Source organism: Acomys russatus, chromosome 3, assembly GCF_903995435.1.
Source record: "Acomys russatus chromosome 3, mAcoRus1.1, whole genome shotgun sequence".
NCBI lineage: Eukaryota > Metazoa > Chordata > Mammalia > Rodentia > Muridae > Acomys > Acomys russatus.
Genome location: NC_067139.1, coordinates 59,570,890 through 59,594,697, shown reverse-complemented (window position 1 = coordinate 59,594,697; position 23,808 = coordinate 59,570,890). Strand labels below are relative to the sequence as shown.

Sequence of the window (23,808 nt, the reverse complement as noted above, 5' to 3'; positions counted from 1 at the left end):
CAGAAGTGTTTATGATTTCTACCCACCTGAAATACTCCGTTTTCTGTGGTTGCTACAGGGACTCGAGCCTTAACAACTTCCCACGTATTGTGTCTTCCAGGATTTCCTGAGTAATGGACTGAGCTTAAACTGTAGTTCACTTTATGTTTGAGGTATCCATATGTCTTCGGAGTAAACTGAATTTGCCTGTTGGGTCTGGAATATACCATTTTTCCCAAACATCAGCATATGAAGCAGCTCTTCCCCAAGGCTTGAAGTGACCATTCCAGTGAAGTAGCTTGGCAGCCTTTACAAACTGGGGTGAATACCGTTTTCCAGCACTGGAACCTCAATAGACAAAAAGTGTCAAATGATAGCATTAGTAAGACAAAGCAATGCCATGCTAAGCTGCAGAAACCTAAAGGGAAACAAGATAATAGGCTGTCCTTGAGGAGGAATTCTTAGATATGAATTCCTTAGCTTACGCCAGCTATTTTTTTTTTCTTGGCTTTGATGTAGGGTCTGCTAAGTGGATCTGGCTAACCTCAAAACTCAGGTACTTCTGTCTTAGTACCCCAAGTGCTAGGATTACAAGCACGAACCACCATAAGGTAAATTCTTTATACTTACCAAGGTGGCGGACATTCCACATAGGGTCAATGGTGGAATGCTGTTGATAAAATACAATGAGCAGAGGAGGTGTGGTGATGCTCCCAGCCAGTGTCCTACTGTACAATCCTTCTCTTGAAAATATAAAGAATGTTAGTGCAGAGTACTGACCAACTTTTATTAGTAAAGACTTAAAATTTTTTTTGTTTTTTAATAATAGCCAGTTAAAGACACTTACTCTACATTGAGTTTCATCCATTTTTCCAGCTGGTTGGTTACATTCTGTCTTTTCCATTCAGTCAAATTTGCAACAAAAACTCCAGGATTAAAGGAGCAGGTGCTGGCTTTCATGGAAAGCTTACGAATTCTTTCCTTTTTATAGTCAAGATACCCAATGTAATTGTACTAAAAACAAATGAGATATTTACTGCTTCAAACAAGATACATTTCTATAGCAAGTAAAGTCAGTAGTTAACTAAGAAGGCTTCCCAAGTAGTTGGCAAATGCGACAGAAGATCCCACATAAAAACAGTTGGGATCAAATTTTTAAAAAAACAAACCAGTTGGGTCTTAGTAAGCAGAACATTCAAGGAAAATTTGGTTGTAAAGTCGATAAGTGAGTCTACAGAAGAGTAGGTATGAGATCTGGAATGAATTAACCAGTTGGAGTCCTGAATTTGCCAACTTCTCATTAAACTTTCATAGGGAGTAAAGTTTGCAATAGGTAATTTACCTGGTTCCCTGCTCCACGAATGATGACCTTAGTAGAGGCTGAGTCACAATCTTCTGAAAATGCAGCAGCATGTCCTGGCTTCAGTGGTGTATTGTATAAGGCAAGAATATCACCTGAAATGGATAAAGGGAAATGAACAATTGCAGTTGTTTTAGGATTCTGTTCCTCCCATTTCTTTTTCTTTCTTTCTTTTTTTCCCCGAGACAGGGTCTCTGTGTTAGCCTTGGCTGTCCTGGACTCACTTTGTAGACCAGGCTGGCCTTGAACTCACAGTGATCCGCCTGCCTCTGCCTCCCAAGTGCTGGGATTAAAGGCATGCGCCACCACGCCCAGCTTTCCTCCCATTTTTAATGTTGGGTTTTTTTTTATAGCAGACCACTAAAGGGCATCCCTTTCAGCCCAGAATCCAGGTGAAGAACAACTCATTCTTTGGTACCTTGTACAATTACATCATCATCTATGTATATGGCCTTCTTTGCACTGGGAACCAGAACTGGCAGGTAGAACCTTGCAAATGTTAACTGAAAAAGAAAAGGAAACAGGATATAATAGCTGGGCTTTTATTTATAGAAGTTTTTAGAATGTTCTTAGAAACCTGTAAAAGATGGTCAACAGACTCTTGGAGCCACCTAGGTTTGGTTCCCAGATAACTACTTGCATTGTACCCAGAGTTATCCAGGTATTCTAATCAAATACACTCCTCCACAGAAACAAAGTGGTGGCTCACACACCAGTAATCCCAGCACTCAGGAGGCAGACAAAGAGGCAGGCAGATCACTGTGAGGTCAAGGGCAGCCTGGTCTACAAAGTGAGCCCAGAACAGCTAAGGCTACACAGAGAAATCCTATCTTGAAAAACCAAAAAGAAAAAAAGAAAAAGAAACAAAGACATACGGAAGGAACTCACTGGCTTCATAGACTCCCCCTGGTCAGGGTCCTCCTTTACTTTCCCTTTCAGAAGTTTAGTGTCGAAAGTTACAATTTTGTACCTGATGCTTCTCAGGGAACCACTGTTAAGCCAGGACCTGATTGGAAAACAAAAACACATTTCAGTTTTAAATAGTTATGTTTTTAAAGTAGCCTTTTCTATGTTTTTCTAACAGTGACATAATGCAATGTGAGCGAAACCCTAAGAACTAAACAGATGTTTCCAGTTCTTTATTTCTTTAAGACTAAGGGTTCCACACTTGGGATGAAGGCATTCCCACCAAAGTTCCTTTTCAATCAAGAATATATGGGAGGATCTCTTCTCTCATAACCAAACTACTGTAGTAATGAGACTTGAGAGCACTCCGCCAAACCTGCTTTCTTTTTTATTTTATTTATTTTTATTATTTATTTATTTATTTGAGACAGTGTTTCTCTGTGTAGCCTTGGCTGTCATGGACTTACTTTGTAGACCAGGCTGGCCTTGAACTCACATCAATTAACCTGCCTCTGCCTCCCCAGTGCTGGGATTAAAAGTATGCGCCACCACGCCCAGCCCTGGACTGCATTCTTTTATTTTTCTTGAGGCACTATCTTACTATATTGCCCAGAGTAACCTGAGTTCACTATTCTCCATCAGCCACCCACACGCTGAGACCATAAGGTTACACTACCATGCCCAGATGGACCATAGAACTTTTGGGCCTTCCAAATAATGAGTCAAATTATAACAGTAGTAAAAGCTAGGTATCAACAGAACTATTCACTCTGTCAGCTATAAAATGATTAATTTACTGTGACGAGTCTAAGAAATTCACCCATCTGACTCTGAGGTAGTGGTCTGGAGAACAGCCCATATTACCTTCAAAAGCACTACATATTTTTTCTAGTCCATTCCAAACCTGCAGTATATTTCTCTATCTCAGATGGGCTCTAAGGTTTTCAAGAATGAGAACATAAATTTCAAGAGTGTAAAACATGGAGAAAGCCTTAAGGACAGAAATATTTAGAACTCTGAAAAATCTGTCAGACAAGCATGAGCCACATGCCGTTTCTGTGATGGTGGAATCGAGCCACTGCCTTGTGCATGCACATCTGTAAGAAGCCATGACTAGTAAATCAATATACTGCTTTCCTAATTCAGAAAGTCAGGTTGCTAAATATTAAGCTGCTACTAAAAGAACTGTGGAATTAACAGTGTGACTACAATTGATGGTTTACTTCCAGACATAAATTTCCTTTCTCCTGCCACAGAGGCATGGCACAATCAATCATATGGAAAAGTATTGGTACCGAGTGTGTATGTGTGTGTTGGTTTGAATAGATATGGCCTCGCCATACACTCATATACTTGGTCCAGCGGGAGTGGCACTATTAACTGGTATGGCCTTGTTGGAGTAGGTGTGGCCTTTTTAGAGGAAGTGTGTCACTGTAGGGATGGGCTTTGAGGTCTCCTGTGCTCAAGCTCCACTCAGTGTGGGGACAGTCTCTGGCCACTGCCTGGGGATCAAGATATAGAACTCTCGGCCCCTTCTCCGGCATCATGTCTTCCTGGACGCTGCCATGCTTCCCACCACGATGATAATGAACTAAAGTCAGCTCCAATTAAATGTTTTCCTTTATAAAAGTTGCCATGGTCATGGTATCTCTTCACAGCAATAAAACCCTAACTAAGACTGTGTGTGTGTGTGTATGTGTGAGTGTGTGTGTATGCGCATGTGTACACGCGTGAAAGCAAGAAGATATCATATCACCATATATTGTAAAATGATTCCTTGTTTAGCAGTAGGCCCATGAAGAGCATCAGATAGAGGCAGAATTGTTAGGAAAGCAGTGCTCACCGGAGATGGTCTGCTGTACTGTTGAGCGTAACGATGTAAAAAATCACCCTGGAGCGAGTGTTCTGATGAATGCTATTCACGGCTGCAATAGTCCCGCCCAGCCTGTCTTCAGAGGCAGCAATAACTACGGCAATCTCCTCTTGTCTGCCATTTATCAGATGTTGATGTACATTTGCAACAAAGTCTATGGGCTGAAGGCCCAGAATTCCTGTATCTGAAAAGAACACACCAGGAAAGCACCAGGACACAAACAATCTCATCAACTTTTGTTCTTCTCTGGGGTTGTTTTTTGTTTTATTCTTTGAAACAGGGTTCACTATGTAGTTCTGGTGGGCCTGGAGCATGCTATATAGACCAGGTTGGCCTCAAACTCAGAGATCTCCCCGTCTCTGCCTCTAGAGTGCTAACATGAAGGTGTGTACTACCAGGCCCAGAAAGTGTTTTACAGAGTTCAAGACACAGAAGGAGATAACATGAGAATTATACTAACAATTTACTTGTTCTTGCCCATTACCTTTGAAGCATACAACAGGAAGTTGTGCTTTCCTGTATTGTGACTATTTTTAGACAAGTAAGAGAATTTTAAAAAATTAATCTGGCAATGCTTTTTGTCACCATTAAGTGGATAAGCTACAGAACCTTTCTAGAATGTATTATGACAGTTTAAAAACCCCTTAAAGGGGTACATGACCTTTGTCTTAATCATTCTTTCTTAAGGACAAAAAGCTGAAATAGAAAAGAGTCAAGTTTTTAGGCTGAGGCCCTAGCTCAGAAGTAAGGGCATAAGCTCTGCATGTACTTGGCCCTGGGTTCAACCCAAGCACCCCAAAACAAGCCACCTTTTTACTTATACTTACGAAAACCTAGAAACAAACTGTTCTTCAAGCCACAAATCATAGGGAGGCATAAAAATCATGTAATGGATCATGATCAGAATTTACTCATTTATGGTAATGGAGATAAACCTTGGCCCTAACATATGCTAAGAGTTTAAAAAGGAAAACTTTTGAATTGAAACAGAAAATTAAATTTAAAAAGAAAATTCAATACATAACAACTGCAGTATTATTCTGTAATATACTTCTTAGCTTGACGATACAATGGGACCTCTATATTTATAATTTCCATATCTGTGGACACAGGTAGAAATTATTAGAAAAAAATTACTGTGCTAATATATAGAATTTTGATTTTTATCATTAGTATCTAAATAGTACAACATAACAAAGATTTATGCTATGTAATCCAGAAATCCTTTATAGTACATAGCATATATGCACAAGTTATATGCAAATTTTCTCTATGCACTTTTACACAAAAGACACAATCATCTGAAGATTTAGGTCCTATGGCCAGTCCAATGAATACAAAGGGACAACTGTATACTCACTTAATCATTAATAAACACTGAGTACTTATATGCTAAGTAATGTCTAGCACTAGAGTTGTAACTATGAATAAAACATGTAATTTTAACCACACAAACGTCTATGTCTGTACTGCATATAATGCAGTTCCTACTATGGGACTGCCATCAAAATCTAAGTTGAAAAGAAAACGTATCTTCTTATAGTTACAAATGAACGTACAGCATTAAAGTAATACATACAAATGAATGTAAAAATGTCTTAATTGCATATATGAAATTTATATTATGCTTATGAGTAAAACACATGGAAAATTTTGTCATATAAAGTTTAATATAATCTCAAATATATATATAGAAAAAGACTGAAAGATACCTGTCAAAAATTTTATAGTACTTCCTCAGGTCAATGAAATAATTTATTCAACTAATCCTAAGTAATTCCATCTCAGTCTCCAAGTACTGGGATTACAGACATGAGCTAAATTTGGTTTTATTTCCTTTTGAGAGTCTTATGTAGCTCAGGCTGACCTCAACTTGGTATGTTGGGGTGGCCTGAACTTTTCCCTCTAATTTTATTTATTCGTGTTTGTGGTATTTATCATGTGTAAGTGTAGGTATGCCATGAAATGGGGGGTGGACGGCAATTTTTAAACAGAGTCTTAAATGATTTTCTTGCCTTGCCTCCCTCAGCTTCCCAATTGCTAGCATTTTTTTGGATCACCACACTAATCTCAAAATTCATTTTTTAAAATAAGGACATTGCAGCTCATACTTATAATCCAGTCACTATGGAGGCTAAGGCATGAGGATCAGAAATTTAAGGACAGCCTAAATTATACAGTGAGTATGAAGCCAACCTAAGCCATAAGATCCAGTTCCAAGACAACAAGCTACCTGACACCTTGAGTCTCCAATACCCTCGTTATCAGAGGAGAATCAGATGAACAGCTAAGTAATTCCAACACAATAACAATAAAATGATTCTTTTTTTTTTTTTTTTTTTTTTTTTTTGATAAGCTGATATAACTATTGGGTTTTCTTTCTTTCTTTCTTTTTTCTCGGTTTTGGTTTTTCAAGATCGAGTTTCTCTGTTATAGCTTTGGCTATCCTGGACTCACTTTGTAGACCAGGATGGCCTTGAACTCACAAGAGATCTGCCGACCTCTGCCTCCCTGAGTGCTGGGATTAAAGGTGAGTGCCACTATCACTCACTCAGCTACCTCCGAGTCTTTGTAAGGCCAAGAAGCAAGTTTTCTTTAACATAATGATAAAACATCATCCTCCAGGTCCTTAACGAAAGACAGTAGTACAGCATTAGTAAAGGCTCCCATACCTGAAACTTCATTTCTTAGCAAACTACTCAAGCTGAGGAAGTTATGGTGCAAAACCAGTAAGAAGAGAACAACAGCCAGAACCCAGATGACGATGTTTACTGAAACAGAGGGAAACCTGCATTACATCTTTTGGCTTTGGTAGGTATAAAAACAATGGAACTTAGAGAGAGAGAGAGAGAGAGAGAGAGAGAGAGAGAGAGAGAGAGAGAGAGAGAGAGAGAGAGAGAAAAGAAGAAGAAGAAGAGGAGGAGGAGAAGAAGAAGTAGTAGTAGTGGTGGTGGAAGAGAAGAGAGAGGAGAGAGAGAGAGAGCATACCTTTACGGAATGACATCCTTTTCTTCTGTCTTACACAAACATTAGATATTAACCCTATAAAAATAAAAGTCCCCAAATTCAGTGAGTACATAAAAATGGTCATCAAAACGCTTACACACTTATTATTCAGATAGAAACAAGATGCACATATGATACTTTGCCAGACATTTATTTTAAATTAATAACTTCTAAGCACCTAATTTGGGAGCTGAAATTTTTAAGATGATCATAATACAATACTTTCGTATGATATAAACACATAGCTTTAGCCCTGTTGCACTGCATGCCACAAGATGAAAACAAATCTATCTGAAGTCTAGCAACTAGGAACATCTCAGATATAATTTCTGTTTAAAATGGCTAATTAAACTGGACATGGTGACACTCGCTTTTAATCTCAGCACTTGGGAGGTAGAGGCAAGCAGACCACTGAGTTTGAGGTCAGCCTGGTCTATAAAGTGAGTTCCAGGACAACCAGGGAATCCTGTCTCAAAAAACCAAACAAATAAAAACAAAAAAGCCTAGTTAAATTGGGCATGGGCTGTTGTGTCTCTGACAAAGTAACCTGAGGATTTAGTGTTATTCTCAAAAATTATGCTTTAAGGAGGCTGGAGAAAATGGCTCAGGGGTTAAGAGAGCATACAGCTCTTCCAGAGGACCCAAGTTCCCCAGCATCCATGTCAGGTGGCTCATAATTGCTTGTAACTCCAGGTCCAGGAGAACTGACGCCCTCTCTGGCCTCCACAGGCACTTGCACACACATGGCAAATGGAGATACAGGTGCATGTGCATACATTTTTTTTAAATGTGCTTTCAGAGCTGAAGAGGTAGCTTAGCAATTAAGAGCATTTGCTGCAGAGCAGGAGACCCGGTTCAGTTCCCAGCGCTCGTACTGAATGCAGCACAACTGCTTTTAACTCCTTTTTCTGGCCTCTGCAGCCACTGCATGCACATGATACACACAGAGAAAGACAGTCATGCACATATACACACAAAAATCTGCTTTAAGAAAACATAGGCAGCCAGGTACGGCGGCACATGCCTTTAATCCCAGCACTCGGGAGGCAGAGGCAGGTGGATCGCTGTGAGTTCAAGGCCAGCCTGGTCTACAAAAGTCCAGGACAGTCAAGGCTACACAGAGAAACTCTGTCTCAAAACCCTCCCCCTGAGAGAGAGAGAGAGAGAAAGAAAAAGAAAAAACATAAGCTAGGCTGAGGACATGGCTCAGTGGGTAGCGTGAGGAGCTGTGTTCTATCTCTAGCACCCACATAAAAGCTGGGCATGGTCACATGTACACCCGCTAGCTCAGTGCTGTGGGAGGATCACTGAGGCTTGCTGAGCCCAACTCCAGATTCAGTGAAAAACCCTATCTCAAGGAATTAAAGCAGAGTGTGATAGGGCTGGACCCTGGAGGTCCCCTATTAGGCTCTGCACACCTTCATGTATAACACACAAACACAGAGCTTCCCAGATTTATCTCTGTTGATGAAACGACCAAGCATTCAGAAAGTGGTGGCCAACCCTGGTGCTCTGTAGGTCCCCTCTGTTCATCTGAAAACTTTACTTTTTCAAAACAATTCAATGGAATATATATTTATGGAACTAAATTGATTTAACAACTTTTTACAACAATCTCTTGGAAATATTTCCTTAAAGACACATTTTATGCAACCAGGAAACCTTTAACCCTTTCGTAAACTTCACTTATAGTAGTGTCTAACATGTAGATGGGGATATTTATTTTACAAAGAACTTTCAGCCACACCTTACTGCTAAGAAAGTCGATCGAAAGCCAGGCGTGGTGGCGCACGCCTTTAATCCCAGCACTTGGGAGGCAGAGGCAGGTGGATCTCTGACTTCAAGGCCAGCCTGGTCTAAAGTGAGTCCAGGACAGCCAAGGCTATACAGATAAACCTTGTCTCAAACAAAACAAAACAAAAAAACCAAAATTGATCTAAACTGTGTGTATATACTGGGCATTTAATTTCCCAAGGTCTTTTAAAAAACACGAGCATCTGTTTTAAAATGGACCATGGGTCTATTACAAAATTGAGGCAATGTAAATCAGACAATCTAAAACATGCAAACACACTTCTTTTTAGAATAATGTATGCAACACATTATACCAATGAACTTACTCGGTAAAAAAAAAAAACATGCATTATAGACTGGCAAGATGGCCCAGTGTTTGCAGGACAAGCCTGGTGACCACAGTTAGATCCCCAGAAATCACAGAGAACTGACTCCTGAAAGTTTTCCTCTGACTTCCACATGCACACCATAGCTCTCTCGCATACGTGTACACACACACACACACACACACACAAACTTTTGAGACAGGGTTTCTATGTGTAGTCTTGGCTGTCCTGAAACTCAATCTCTAGACCAGGCTGGCCTCGAACTCACAGAGATCCTTCTGCCTCTGCCTCCCAAGTGCTGGGATTAAAGGTATGCACCACTACCACTAGGCTCACAATAAAAATGTTTAAAGTTAAAGAATATATATTGTGGGCTGGGAAGACAGACGGCTCAGTCCATAAAGTGCTTGCTGTGCAAGTCAAACATAAGAACCCAAGTTAGATTCCCAGGACCTGGTAACAGACTGAGACCCAGTCACTGAGCAGATGAAGACGGGAGGATTCCAGGTAGATGGCCATCTTGAGGAACACCACATAAAGCTGACCTTTAGCCTCCATGTGTGTGTGCTTATACACACATACGAATGCACACAAACACAAATAAAAGATCACATGTTATACAGAGTATGTTATTTGTCTTTACCACATGATAGGCTGAGACTCACCTACAGAAGCTGCTGGATTGGGAGCTACTCAATAAAGCCTATACATCTGTCTGCTTTGAGCTAAATTCCAGCAAGACTGGATAAAAACAATCCCATTCTAGTAAAACCCAGCTAGTTGCTGATACAAAAAGCAATATTTTCTCTGGTCAGCCTCCAGAGATAGTCAGTTACACATAGCACTGTATATGGATTGGAAATCATGTGTATTTGAGCTTGGCAGGACACAAACACACTCCAGGCAAGTATTCAATGTACTTAAGTAGATAACGTGGTGGAAAGCACTTGTTGATAAGTCTTCCAGTTACCTACATGAAACATCAGCTTTCATTAAAGGCATGGTGGTGGACGCCTTTAATCCCTGCACATGGGAGGCAGAGGCAGGTGGGTATCTGTGAGTTCGAGGCCAACCTGGTCTACCAAGAGAGTTCCAGGATAGGCAGGGCTTATTACACAGAGAAACCTTATCTCGAAAAACAAAACAAAGTCAGCTTTCAGAGCTAGTCTGATCATGTTATCTTGCCTGGTAATGACAGTTCCTTGGTCTGTTTAGAAGAAATTCTCAAAATTTCATATACACTGTGACTATGTAATAGCAACATTTTTGGTCAGAGCACAATTGTGTACAGTGTGATCAGCAGCAATCCTCTTCATTATGAAATTCATCTTTTGCTCAGAAATTATAATACCTATCCATTCCCAAACCATTTGTATAAACAAATTACACACACACACACACACGAAGCCCAGGACAGATATTACCCATTAATAGAAAAGAATCTTAAGGAAAAACATTTCTTCTGTTTATTGTTGCTTTTGAGGCAGGTCTCCTATATAGCCCAGGATGACCCTGAACTTTTGATCCTGCTGCCCCAGTGCTGAAATTTCAGCCTTTTAATTCTTTTCTTTTTCTCTTGTGTTTGTATAAATGGTATGCACGCTTGCTTGTGTGGCTGCAAATGAGTGTAGTCGAAGTCAGAGGTTTCATGTTTCTTTTACCTTACAAAGTCTCAGTTGAAGCGACAACTTGTTAGTTTCGTCAACTGTTCTCAGGATCTCATCTCCACTTCCTGAGTGCTGGGAGAATAGGTGGGCTGCCCACACACCTTGCATGGTAATGGAGATTTGAATCAGGACCTCACACTTGTGTGCTAAGTACTTTACCCACCATCTCTCTAGCACAACTCCACTTGAGAAGGGGGGGGGGGGGACCCCACAAAACAAAAACAAAAAAACCCTAGATACCTTATTAATATCCTCTCAACAACTGTTTTCTTTTTGCTTCCCATTACAATATATCTACTGACCAAATGTATCCATGAAAGGCTACCCCACTGGTGCTCTGCACTGACCAAATGTATCCATGAAAGGTTACCCCACTGGTGCTCTGCACTGACCAGATGTAGCCATGAAAGGCTACCCCACTGGTGCTCTGCACTGACCAGATGTAGCCATGAAAGGCTACCCCACTGGTGCTCTGCACTGACCAGATGTAGCCATGAAAGGCTACCCCACTGGTGCTCTGTGAATGCAAGTTCTATGGAAACAGGAAGTTTAAAGAAAATGTAACTCTACTGCTGTATCCCTGACACCTTGGCCATCCCCACGAGAAGACCAACAGGCACATGGTCCTGTGGAATGTCTTGCTAACCCAGGAGCATTCCAACAAGAGAATCCATTCCTTATAACCACTGACACTAAAGTCCAGCACAAGGAAAAGCATGAGATGCCAATGGAGCTCTTGCTCAAAAGGAACCTGACAAAACCATTTCATATTCCCATCATTTTATCATTCAAGCACTGTATGGTCTCTCCAGCAACTGCCATCCTCTGAAGCCCACTGGCAAGGATACCTCCCTGAGGGGTGCTAGTCTATTTATACTTGTAACAGAGTGAGTCTATTCATACACACTAAGAAACACATGGGGGGCGGGGGAGGACCGTGAGAATAGTTGCTGTCCTTCACTATACTGGCTGCTGTCAGAAGTGTCAAGGGGGTCTGTGGCACAGGCCTGTAATCCCAACACTCGTGAGGCAAAGGCAAGTGGATCTCTGTGAGTTTGAGGCCAGCCTGGTCCACAAAGAGAGTCCAGGACAGAGAAGCCCTGCTTTTAAAAAAGTGGGGGCAGGGGGCGTATCCTGTGTATTCTGAAGGGTAGCGCGAAGCACAGGGGGACCTGAGCATTTTCTCCACTCACTTTGCTGGCTAGGTAGGTCCTACTTGACTTTCATGTCAGAAAACTTACCCAAACACCACGTTGCACCTCCCTGAGCTCCATCTCCTCGGTGCCTCTCCCCCACAGCTAATTCAATAGGCATATACTTCTAGAGTAATGTGGCCATCTTCCTTGACACACTCCTAGTTCTAAGTCACAGCTTGGCTGGCTAACAATAAAATAAATAAATAAAAATAAAATAAAATTGGTCGCTCTGTGGATGTGATGATGCCGGCAGCAGCCACTCACCTCCCGGCCTGGAGAGCCTAGTATCTCACCGCCTGTGCCGGTGTGCATGCACAGCAGCAGACTCATGAAAGACAGATGGCCCCAGAGGGCCGCTTCACCAGAATAATCTCCGTCTGAATACCGCGCCTGCCTACTTCACTAGTGAGGGAAGGCTCACGGCTCTGAAACATACACCGCCCTTAAAAGAAAGGGCCAAGGGAAAGCTGCTGTTTATCAGGAGGGCCTAGTCTGGGGGTGTGAGAGCCACGGAAACTGGCAACCAAGAAACTGGGCCGAACTTGGGACCCCCTAGATAAGAGCGTGGAAGCTCAATCCATGAGGCGTGGGGCGGCCCAGGGCCTCGCGGCTCCTCTCTGAGGCAATCTCCTTTCCCCGGAGGATGTGGCTCGGTTATCTTCCCTAACTCTAGAGGTCATTAATGGCCTCCTGACGCTTACGAGTGACGGGGAGGTGGACGAACCGTCTCCCTCGGAAGCTCAGCGCAGCCGCCTTACCTGCGCTGGGAGGAGGGGCCGCCGTCCGCGCCCCGGCCCGCCCCGCCAGCTCAGCGTTTGCACCGCAGGCCCCGGGCCTGGGCCCACCGCCCGGACGCCCGCGTCTGCCGCACCCCGGCCCCGGCGCACTGGCCGGCGAGCTCTGCAGCAGCCACGTTGTGCCACAACCTCTAGTCGGATTTGGTTCCTGCCGCCGCCAGAGAGCCGCGCGCAGCAGGCGCCACTGGGCAGCCCCGCCGCCGGGGTCCTCGAGAAAAGGCCGTCGCTATGGAGACGCGGCGCGCGCCAGCGACTGTTAAACGGGGAGAAGAGCAGCCCACAACCGATTCCCGCCGCGATTGCGGCTCCTGCCAGCCAGTAGCACTGATCGGTGCACGATGCTCTGGCCAGGTCGCGGCCCCAGCCCTCGCGAGCAGTGCGCCGGGTTCTAGGAAACTGAAGAGACGAGCCTCCCTTGGCCATGGCGCGGGGCGGGGCCAGAGGCTGTCCGTGCCCGTCGGAGACATCCGCTTCCGGGGCCACGGCCGTTGGAGTGAGGGGCTCAGCAAGTCGGCCAGGCTACTTTCGGCATCGCACCCCGCAAGCCATACGCCTTAAGAATCGGTTACCCTCGTTTTACTGTCGGTGTCGGTCTTCTCCGCCAATCATGCTGGAACATCTGAGCTCGCTGCCCACCCAGATGGTGAGGGCGCGCGTCCCAGGTCCCCGCACGCCACTTTGGAGCTTAGAGGCTTCTAAGGCCCCCACCCCCACCTCCGGCTAGAGCACCGATTGGTGTTGGCGTGGTTCGCAACTCCTAAGCGGTCACTTTCCCCAGAATGGATTCCCTTACCCATGCTCCGTTAAAATGCCCAAGCTTACCAAAAAAAAATCAAATTTTTGCTTATATACTCGGTCTATTTTTGGGAAACTCCTTGGATTGAGTGCTGTCCTGTGCCAAAATTGAGTTTCCTAGAAGACCTAGTTGGACCAACTCTGCCTCTTCTCTTTGATTCCTAGGATTACAAGGGGCAGAAGCTAGCTGAACAGATGTTTCAGGGAATTATTCTTTTTTCAGCAGTAAGTATTGCTTTTACCGTTAATCTCTTAATCCTAACTCCCTTGGTTTGACTGCATTTAATATACTTTGTTTCTTTTCAGGTAGTTGGGTTTATCTACGGGTATGTGGCTGAACAGTTTGGGTGGACTGTCTACATAGTTATGGCTGGATTTGCTTTCTCGTGTTTGGTAAGACATTTGAGTATTATCAGCAACATGAATTTTCTAAGTTGGGGAAACTTGGGTGTACCTAGTGAAGAGAACCAGAATCGGCTTCTTCCATCTTTCCCATTAATGTTTCTGTTTTCCTATCATTGGAAAAGTAGCAATGTTACATAAAGTCAGCTGAAGTGAGCTGCACATAAAAGAGCTGAGCTGGCTGTGGTGGCGCTCACCTGTCATCCCAGCACTGGGGAGGCAGAGGCAGGCGGATCTCTGTGAGTTCGAGGTCTATAAAGTGAGTCCAGGACAGCAAAGGCTACACAGAGAAACCCTGTCTCGAAAAAAAAAGGGGGGGGGGGGCTGGAGAGATGGTTCAGAGGTTAAGAGCACTGTCTGTTCTTCCAAAGGTCCTGAGTTCAATTCCCAGCAACCACATGGTGGCTAACAACCATCTATAATGAGATCTTCTGCCCTCTTCTGGCATGCAGACAAACATGGGGGCAGAATACTGTATAAATAAATAACATTTTTAAAAAAGAAAAGAAAAACCAAAAAGAAGAAAAGTAGAGCTTTCTAATTTTCTTTTGCAGCTACTCTAGGCAGATCAAATATGGCAGGGATTTCCTACTGTGCTCACACGGTCTCCATATTCCTTTTAGTTCTTAGCCCTGTATGTGTAAGCACTTAAGGCTTGTTCTCACCACCTGACATAGCTTGTTTACCTTGTTAATTTTTAGCCTCGTGGTTATTCGGGACTGGACAGTATATGAAATGATCTTTTAAGTCTTGACTGGAAGTAACTGCTGCCTTTTCTCTGCTCTGCTCTAGCTGACACTTCCTCCGTGGCCCATCTATCGCCGACACCCCCTGAAGTGGTTGCCTGTTCAAGAATTAGGCACAGAAGACAAGAAATCTGGGGACAGAAAAATTAAGAGGCATGCTAAAAATAACTGACTGGGGCTCACATGATTCAGCACCTGCTTTTGTTTCCTGTAAAACGAGCTGAATTGCTTTCATAACGAAAACATGAGCGTAAGCCACCATGTTCTTACGGGGCAGCTGTGCAGAGGCCTAGTTGTCCTTGTTTGATTTCTAATCCAGTTGTATTTTCACTCCCAACTCTTACCATCTATCTCTTCATCCTCCTTATGGAGAACAGGAAATATAAATATGCAATGCTTCTTTCAGGTGTACATAATGAATAAACATCTCATAACTGGTAGTACTTTTGTTTTTCTCTTTAAAATAATTTTGCAATAGGTCCTATGTAGACTAGGCTGTCTCTAAGCTCAAACTCCTCCTGCCTCAGTCTCCCAAAGTGCTGGGATTACAGGCATATGCTGCCACACCTGGCTTGATAATCCTATTTGTAACTGTCAAAGTTTCACAATCCATTAGGAGCCATGGTGAGTTTGGGTTTGTTTTTTTTGTTTTGTTTTGTTTTGTTTTTAAACAAAGTCTTTCTACATAGCCCTGGCTGTCCTGGAACTTGCTATGTAGACCAGTCTGGCCTTTGAGTTCCCACCTGTCTTTGCCTCTAGAGTACTGAAATTAAAACGCCCCTACCACACCTAGCCCTTATGGTTTCAATTATAATTCAAGATGCACTGGGTGGTGGTGGCGCACGCCTTTAATCCCAGCACTTGGGAGGCAGAGGCAGGCAGATCTCTGAGTTCAAGGCCAGCCTGGTCTACAAAGTTGAGTCCAGGACAGCCAGGACTACACAGAGAAACCCTGTCTTAAAAAACCAAAGAATAAAATAAAAAATAATTCAAGATGCAAGTCTATGATGGGTCTTTTGTTGGTTATTTTGCAAATCTCTTAGTAAAAAGCCAAAATTAGATGTTTATATTTAGAAAATGTAAGCCTCATCTTGTTCTGTCACTGCAAGTTCCCAGTGGATTTTTAAAATTTATCACTTTTTAAAAAGTTATTTAGGAGCCAGGTGTGGTGGCACAAGCCTTTATCCCAGCACTTGGGAGGCAGAGGCAGGCAGATCGCTGTGAGTTTGAGGCCAGCCTGGTCTACAAAGCAAGTTCCAAGACAGCCAAGAGAGACCCTGTCTCAAAAAAAAAAAAAAAAGTTATTTAGTGGGTGTGCATGTTGAGGTCAGAAGACAGCCTGCAGATATTGGTTATCTCAAACCACATAGGTCCTGAGATGGAGCTTTTGGGCCATCATATGCTTTTATGGGCTAAGACATATCAACAGCCCCCTCTTTTTTCTTTTTCCTTTCTTTCTTTTTTTATTTTTTATTTTTTTATTTTTTGTCCTGTTGACATTTATTTATTTGTATGTACTGTATGTGGGCTACATGAAGAGGTCAGAGGACAGATGTGGGAGTCCTCTATGGGTTCCAGGGATTAAACTTGGGTTATTTGGCTTGACAGCAAAAGCATTTGCCTGCAGAGGCATTTCACAAGTCCCCCAGAAGTTATTTAATTTCTAAATAATTCTAGTTGACTGGAGAAGAGGAGATCTCAGAGACCCAAGGAAGCCATCAGACTCCAACCAGCTGCCTGGGAGGCGGCAGTGAGCGGGACTGAGAGCCTAGCCCTAATGAAGCCTCCATCCAGTTGTGAGGGAGCCAGGCCCACTGTGGCCAACAGGCAGGAGGGCACACCTGAGATGGTGGGAAGAAGAAAAGAAGGGTCTAGGAGTGAGGGAGAGGTGTTTGGTGGGAGGGGGGAGAGGATGGACAGTACATAGTGAATGATAGCAAACAGCTCTGAAGAGCTTACCAGTTGGATCTGTGGAAAATAGCACTTTGGCACTTCTGAAACAAGAGCATTTAAATGAAAGACATGTTCTTGAGAGGACCAGTCACAACTATAAGTTTGACCATTTAATATTTTCCAAACGACTGAAAAGAAAAATGTGCTTAAAGATCTCAGGGGTGGGTGTAGGAGAATTGTTAAAAGCAACTATTTCTCAGAGCTTCCCTATATTGAGCTTAAGAAAACATTAGCAAAGACTAACCCAACAAGCCCAGAAAAGATACTTTTAAAGAAAAATTCAGAAGAGGAAGCACACTGTTAAATGTAATGAGTGTGATTCAGAAGTTAGAAACTTGCAGCTAGAGTTAGAAATCAAGGGGGCTGCAGAGAGGGCTTAGCAGTTAAGAGCATTGGCTACTGCTCTTAAGAAGACGTGGGTTCAATTCCCAGCACCCATAGTGCAGCTCACAACTGTCTGTAGCTCCAGTTCCAGGGTCCAACACTCCCATACAGAAATACATGCAGACAAAAAAATCCAGTGCACATAGTGGGGCAAAAGTCAAGTTACTTCATGGTCTTGAAATAGAAAAGATGACACCAGGAATAAAGATATACTAGGCAGACAAAGGCAGAAAGGAGTGTAAACAGTCAAAATGATACATAACAAGGTGGTGGCACACACCTTTAATCCCAGCACTCAGGAGACAGAGGCAGGCAGAGCTCCAGCATGGACTACAGAGTGAGTTCTAGGACAGCCAGAGCTACATAGAGCTTGTCTCAGAAAACAAAATATTTCAGTCCTTGCAATATAAAGGTGATGGAAATGGAGAAAGAGTTGAGAGTTCAGAGCACTTGCTGCTCTTGAAGAAGACCTGGGATCAGGCCCCAGCACCTATATCAGGTGGCTTACAACCACCTGCAAAGCCAGGTCCAGGGAATCCAACACCCTCTTCTGGCTTCCTCAGGCTTCTGCATGCACATGATACGCATATATACACTTACACAACACTCATAAAAATCTTAAGTGAAAATTTACTAAGGATTTATATTTATAAAAATCTTTCTAGATGGGCATTACCTATTGAATAACAACAAATATACAATTATGACCTTTTTTGAGATGTGAGCCTCTATAGTCTGAGCTAGCCTTTGTCATCCAAGCTAGCAATGAATTTCATGATCCACCTGCCTGTTTTCAGGTGTTACGATTACACATGTGCACTATTGCACCCAGCCTTCCAGTTATACATTTAAAATATGGAAACTTAGCTGACACTTTATTGTACATAAAGACAAACATTGCATATTCCAATAAGAACCTGGACTTTGCTTAATTCAAAGAGGAATTCACATTTAAGAGATATTTTAGCTGATAGAAAAAAGAAACATGTCAAGTCATAATGACTCAGAAAACTATACTTTAGACTGAACAAAAGTTCTAGGAGTCTAGAGACCTCCTCACTAAGGTTCAGAATAATCAAAATAGTTGGTTTTTTGTTTTGTTTTGTTTTTTTAAGACAGGGTTTCTCTCTAGCCTTGGCTGTCCTGGACTCACTCTGTAGACCAGGCTTGCTTTGAACTCACAGAGATCCACCTGCCTCTAGCTCCCTGAGTGCTGGGATTACAGGTAAATCAAAACATTAAAAGTCCACTGATGTTGCCAGGTGGTGGTGATGCACGCCTTTGATCCCAGCACTCGGGAGGCAGAGGCAGGCTGATCTCTTTGAGTTTGAAGCCAGCCTGATCTACAGAGTGAGTCTAGGACAGCCAAGGTTATTACACACAGTGAAACCTGTCTAGAAAAGCTAAAAAAAAAAAAAAAAAAGAGGATGGGCATGGTGGCACATGCCTTTATTCCCAGCACTTGGGAGGCAGAGGCAGGCTGATCTACAAAGCGAGTCTAGACAGCCAAGGCTATATAGAGAAACTGTGTCTCAAAAACCAAAAACAAAACAAAAAGGTCCATTGATGTGTAAAACAAGCCCGGTGTGGTGATGCATCATGCCTTTAATCCTAGCATTCAGGAGGCAGAGGCAGGTGGATCCCTGTGAGTTTGAGGCCAGTCTGATCTACAAAGTGAGTCCAGGATAGTCAAGGCTAAAACAGCAAAACCCTGTCTTGGGAAAATAAAAACAAACAAACAAAAACCACCAGATATAAAGTGGGTTTAAGGCTCAGTAAACAGTAACAAACATAAAACATCTTTCTTCATTAACATATGATATTCAAAGTATTTTTTTCTTTTGTAAACTTGTTTCAAGTTAGTCTACTCTGTCCAATTTTTTATAGTAAGAAGACCCCAAAGAGACATCAAAGGATGGCCTCTGGGAACTGAAAGTCTCGTTTCTTTCAGATGAATGCCCTTTGACAATAGAGCTTTAGTTCTGGCAGCACATTAGAACAAATCTCAAAAATTCACATTTTCTTCAAAAAATTTCAACTGGCGAGCTTTCACACTGTAAGTTGTGTACTTGTCCCCCATGTGCTCCTGTAATCGTGCCTATTTGAGAAACAGATAAGAAGATCAACATATAACAGAAAATAACGCCTGTACTCTTCAAAAACAAAGGCTTTCCTAAGTGGCACTGTAAGAAGTAAGCTGTTTGGCCCATTTCCAGTGTGAGGTGCCTTTGCAGCTCACCATTTCAGATGAGCAGGGAGCTCTGAGCCCCAAGCTGGCGGCTGACCCTTTATGTCCCACAACTCTTGGGAAATTGCAATTGGCTACATAATTGCGTCTCCGTCAGAAAGAGGCAGTCTCAAACCCCACAGTAATTATTACATAAGCTAACCCAGCAAGAGGCTAAGAGTTGGTTAGGGAACTTTGAAAACCATTGCCAGTGCACAGTCGGCATGCCAGTCACCTCTGCTTTCTCTATGCTTTGTCCTTATCTGCTGAACTGCACATTAGAAATGGCTTCATTTTCACTATGCTCCTGAGTTTATCTTACTTCCAACAATACTAAGGAGGAAACCATATAGGGAAATACTAACATTTCTGTTTACACAAAGTTGTTGCGTATGATCTGTGTACAATCTGCACGTGTTCAAACATGCCATAGTGCATGTGTGGAAGGTGGAGGACAACTCTGTGGGGTTGGCTGTCTCTTTCCAAGTTTGCATGGCAAGAGCTTTTCCTTGCTGAGAGATCTTGCTGACTTCAAAGCCAGACATGAATCCCAGCTACTCTCAGGGCTGAAGTGGGAGAATCCCAAGTCCAAGGCCTGCCTGAGTAAGTCTGAAGCCAACCTAAGTAACTTAGACCCAGTGTCAAAATAGAGAAGGGTGGGTGGGGCTTGCAAACCCTAACTAGTAACCCTAAAAGGGCATAGCACACAAAATATCTGCAGAATTAATGCTTAGAATTAGGACAACACCTAGAGTGCTGAACGGATATGATACATACTCTGATGTAATTCACTAAAGACATCACTTTGGTGCATTCTAGCAAAATTATGCAGCCTGGAGGTGGAGGCAGGAGGATTAAGCATTCAAGGCCAGCCTACATAGTGATTTTGAGACCAGCCTAGACTACATGAGACCCTGTCTTTAAAAAAATAAAATAAAATCCAACAGTAAGAGGATAACCTAGCTAAGAATGGTAGCACATGCCTGTCTCAGGCCAGTCTGCTTAACAAAGAGAGGTCCCGACTCATTCATGAGAAAACAGAGAAGCGGGCGTGGTGGAGCACACCTTTAATCCCAGCACGCAGGAGGCAGAGGCAGGCAGATCTTTGTGAGTTCAAGACCAGCCTGGTCTACAAAGTGAGTCCAGGACAGCCAAAGCTACAAAGCTGTCTTGAAGAAAAAACAAACAAACAAATAAAAAAGAAAGAAAATAGAGAAGCACAGTGGCTGGGATGTGACTTCACTAGCACACAAGGCACCTGCCACTGAAGCTTGATGCCCTGCGCTGCATTCAAGCTCCAGAAAACACACAGCGAAGAAGAGAACCAGTTCGCAAAGTGTCCTTTAATCTCTATATGTTTGGCATGGTATGTGCATGCACACATGAGAATTCTCACATGCACACACAAAAATGTAATTTTTAAAAAGATAGAGGGCGGGAGAGGTGACTCAGCACTTAAGAGCACGTGTTCTTGATAAGGATCTGTTCAATTCCAGCACCCACATGGCAGCTCACAACTCTCTATAATTACAGCGCCAATGGATCAAATGTCCTCTTCTGACCCAGGAGGGCACTAGGCATGCATGTGGTGCACAGACAAACATGCAAGCAGAACATCTGTACACATAAAAGTGAAGTCTAAAAAAATTATTTGGAGGGGACTGGAGAGACAGCTCAGAGGTTAAGTGCACTGATTGCTCTTCCACAGGTCCTGAGTTCAATACCCAGCAACCACATGGTGGCTCACAACTAACTATAGTGAGAGCTGGTGCCTCTTCTGGCCTGCAGGTGTACATGCAGGCAGAGCACTATCTATAATAAATAAATAAATAAATAAATAAATAAATCTTTCTAAAAATTTTTTTTTGGGTTTTAGTTTTTCAAGGCAGGGTTTCTTTGTGTAGCCGTGGCAGTCCTGGAATTCACTCTATGAACCAGGCTCGCGTCAAATTCAAGAGATTCACCTGCCTCTGCCTTGCAGTGTTGGAATTAAAGGTGTGTGCCATCACCACACAGCTCTAAAAAGTTTAAAAAAAAAAAAAACTTATTAAAAAAGAAAAATATTTATTCAAGAACATTTGGTAAGGACTGGAAAACTGGTTCAGTGGATAAGAGGGCTGGCTGCTCTACCAGAGGCCTCAGGCTCAATTCTCAGCAGGTTTACAGCCATTTGTAATTCCATTTCCAGGTGCTCTGATGCCCTCTTCCACCCTCCAAGGGCTTCAGGGATAGAAGTGGGGCATAGACATACATGCAGGTAAAACAGCCATACATATGAAACAATAAAATAGTCAAAGCTGAATTTTAAATAATACATTTAAAAAGAACATCTACTAAAATCTAGTAAGAGCAATGAGAATCTTAGTATGTGAACCCAGGTAAATTGCCATCAAACCCCAACATCGTCCTTCTTGCTCTCAGGTGAAAGGCTACTGCAAAAGGAGAACTCAGGCAAGAAGCGAGAGATCCTCTTCTGCCCAGCATGGCCTCCAGGATGGAGATTTCCATGCAGCAACACTAGGAACAATGGGGCTTCACCAACCTTTGCCCCAGAGCAGAACGTGAAGGTGCCACACTAGCACATCCCAAGAAAGCCACAGACTATTACTCTAGTCTTCTCCTCTTCCAACCAAATGCCTTGGCCATCACCACACCTGCCTGCCCTCCCCTGTCTCTTTTTCAGATAGATCTTTATGTTGTACAACCAGCTGGTCTGAAACACTTGGAATCAAGCAACCTCCTGCCTCAGCATTCTGAGTGCTAGAACTACAAGCAAGTGCTACTAAAAATTCACAATGTTTCCAACAGATTAAGCAGAAGGGAAGATTCATAATATGAAAATTAGAACTTAGAATGGAGATATTACTTTCAATTCTATACAAATAAAAACATTGCAACAACTATAAATGATTGTACAACAACCAACTTTTTTTTTCTTTTTTTTGAGACAAGGTTTCTCTGTATAGCCTTGGCTGTCCTAGACTTGCTTTGTAGACCAGGCTGGCCTCGAACTCACAGTGATCCACCTGCCTCTGCCTCCCAATTGCTGGGATTAAAGGCGTGCACCACCACACCTGGCTTAACAACCAATTTCATAACCTAGTTGGAACTGGGAAATTCCTAGAAATAACCTACCAAGACTGACTCACAGAAGATCTGTATAGGCTCATAAATAGTGTAAGGATTGACTCAAACATGGCTATATATTGGGAGAAACATTAACAAATCTTACATCTGATGAGAGACTTGAATCTAGAATATATAAACACTGAATAATTTAAAACTTATTAGGCCACGTTTAAAATAAACATTTCTCCGAGGAAAATATGCAAATAGTTAAGAGCATATGCAAATATACACGACATCATTAGTCATCATGGAAATGTAAGTCGAGCTTACAATGAATACCATTTATGCTACCAGAATGGCTAAAATCAAACAGACAATTATTGTTAAGGATGTGGAGAAATTAGAATGTCTTATCTTACACTGCTCCTGAGACTATAAAATGGTGTAGTCACTTTAGGGAAAAGTCTGAAAATTGTTCAAACATTTCAGTATAGCCACTGTATGATCAAGCAACACAAAACCTTGCCCATGAATGTTCAGAAGAGTTAAAAATGGAAACCACACAAATATCCATCAGCTTATGAATAAACAAAATGCACAGGATAACATATATGGCCATAAAAAAGACTAAAGTATTGATATATGTTATAACATGAATGACTTCAGAGAGAAGCAAAACACGAAGATCACTTGTATGTAACTCCAATGTCCAGAATATGAAATTGTCTAAAACACAAATTGTCCAGAATAGGAAATACATGCAGAGAGAACTATCTGTGGCTGCTTAGGGCTGGGTGGGGACCCAAGAGACAAGGGGGAACACTGTGAATGGTGTTAGGTGTATTTGGAGAGCTGTGAAAATGTTCAGACACTGATTGTGCTGATGACTGAACATGTAAAATCAGTTCAAATGGGGAAGCTGCAGGGTACTAAAAAGTAACTTTGAAAGCCTAAACATGGTGGCACACACTTTTAATCCCAGCACTCGGGTGGCAGAGGCAGGCGGCTCACTGTGAGTTCGAGGCCAGCCTGGTCTACAAAGTGAGTCCAGGACAGCCAACGATACACAGAGAAACCCTGTCTCAAAAAGCAAAAAAAAAAAAAAAAAAGAAAGAAAGAAAGGAACAGCTTGATACAGCTTCCACACTTACCTCTCTCTCCAATTCATCCTCTTCCTCCAAAAGACCATACACCTGCTCTAAAAGCTGAACCCCCAGGCCCTGGATCACATCCGCTCTCAAGACTTCAACTATTCTCCTGATCTTTTCAGAACCTGGTATGATAGCTAGAAATGCAACAAGAAAAGCAGGGAAAATAAATACCACTAC

At 42.6% G+C, this 23,808-nt stretch overlaps 3 protein-coding genes across 7 annotated transcripts in view; 1 reads left to right on the top strand and 2 right to left on the bottom strand.

The window, feature by feature from the left end:
- Positions 1–38: 38 nt before the first annotated feature.
- Glt8d1 (glycosyltransferase 8 domain containing 1) lies at positions 39–23,767 on the bottom strand. Of its 5 annotated transcripts, none has more exons than XM_051141059.1 (10): positions 23,632–23,767; positions 7,107–7,160; positions 6,791–6,889; positions 4,089–4,302; positions 2,228–2,345; positions 1,758–1,842; positions 1,322–1,434; positions 827–993; positions 610–722; positions 39–327 (listed from the first exon to the last, which is right to left on the bottom strand). In XM_051141059.1, exons 2-10 carry the CDS (start codon positions 7,120–7,122, stop codon positions 137–139), a joined length of 1,116 nt encoding a protein of 371 aa, XP_050997016.1. In that variant the 5' UTR covers positions 7,123–7,160; positions 23,632–23,767; the 3' UTR covers positions 39–136. The 5 variants fall into 5 exon arrangements, with proteins under 5 accessions (XP_050997016.1, XP_050996996.1, XP_050997007.1 ...); XM_051141039.1 differs by lacking the exon at positions 23,632–23,767 and adding an exon at positions 12,866–12,956; XM_051141050.1 differs by lacking the exon at positions 23,632–23,767 and adding an exon at positions 12,809–12,820.
- Spcs1 (signal peptidase complex subunit 1) lies at positions 13,224–15,287 on the top strand. The gene is made up of 4 exons (XM_051141069.1): positions 13,224–13,547; positions 13,865–13,924; positions 14,006–14,092; positions 14,894–15,287. The coding sequence occupies exons 1-4, from the start codon at positions 13,326–13,328 to the stop codon at positions 15,017–15,019; spliced, it is 495 nt and encodes a 164-aa protein (XP_050997026.1). The 5' UTR covers positions 13,224–13,325; the 3' UTR covers positions 15,020–15,287.
- The window catches only part of Nek4 (NIMA related kinase 4), a 34,306-nt gene continuing 29,410 nt past the window's right edge, over positions 18,913–23,808 (bottom strand). Inside the window, exons 14-15 of the mRNA XM_051141076.1 lie at positions 23,632–23,765; positions 18,913–19,282 (exon numbers count right to left, since the gene is read on the bottom strand). Of these exons, the coding sequence (XP_050997033.1) occupies positions 19,190–19,282; positions 23,632–23,765 (227 nt within the window). The 3' untranslated portion in view covers positions 18,913–19,189. The remainder of the gene's footprint in view (positions 19,283–23,631; positions 23,766–23,808) is intronic.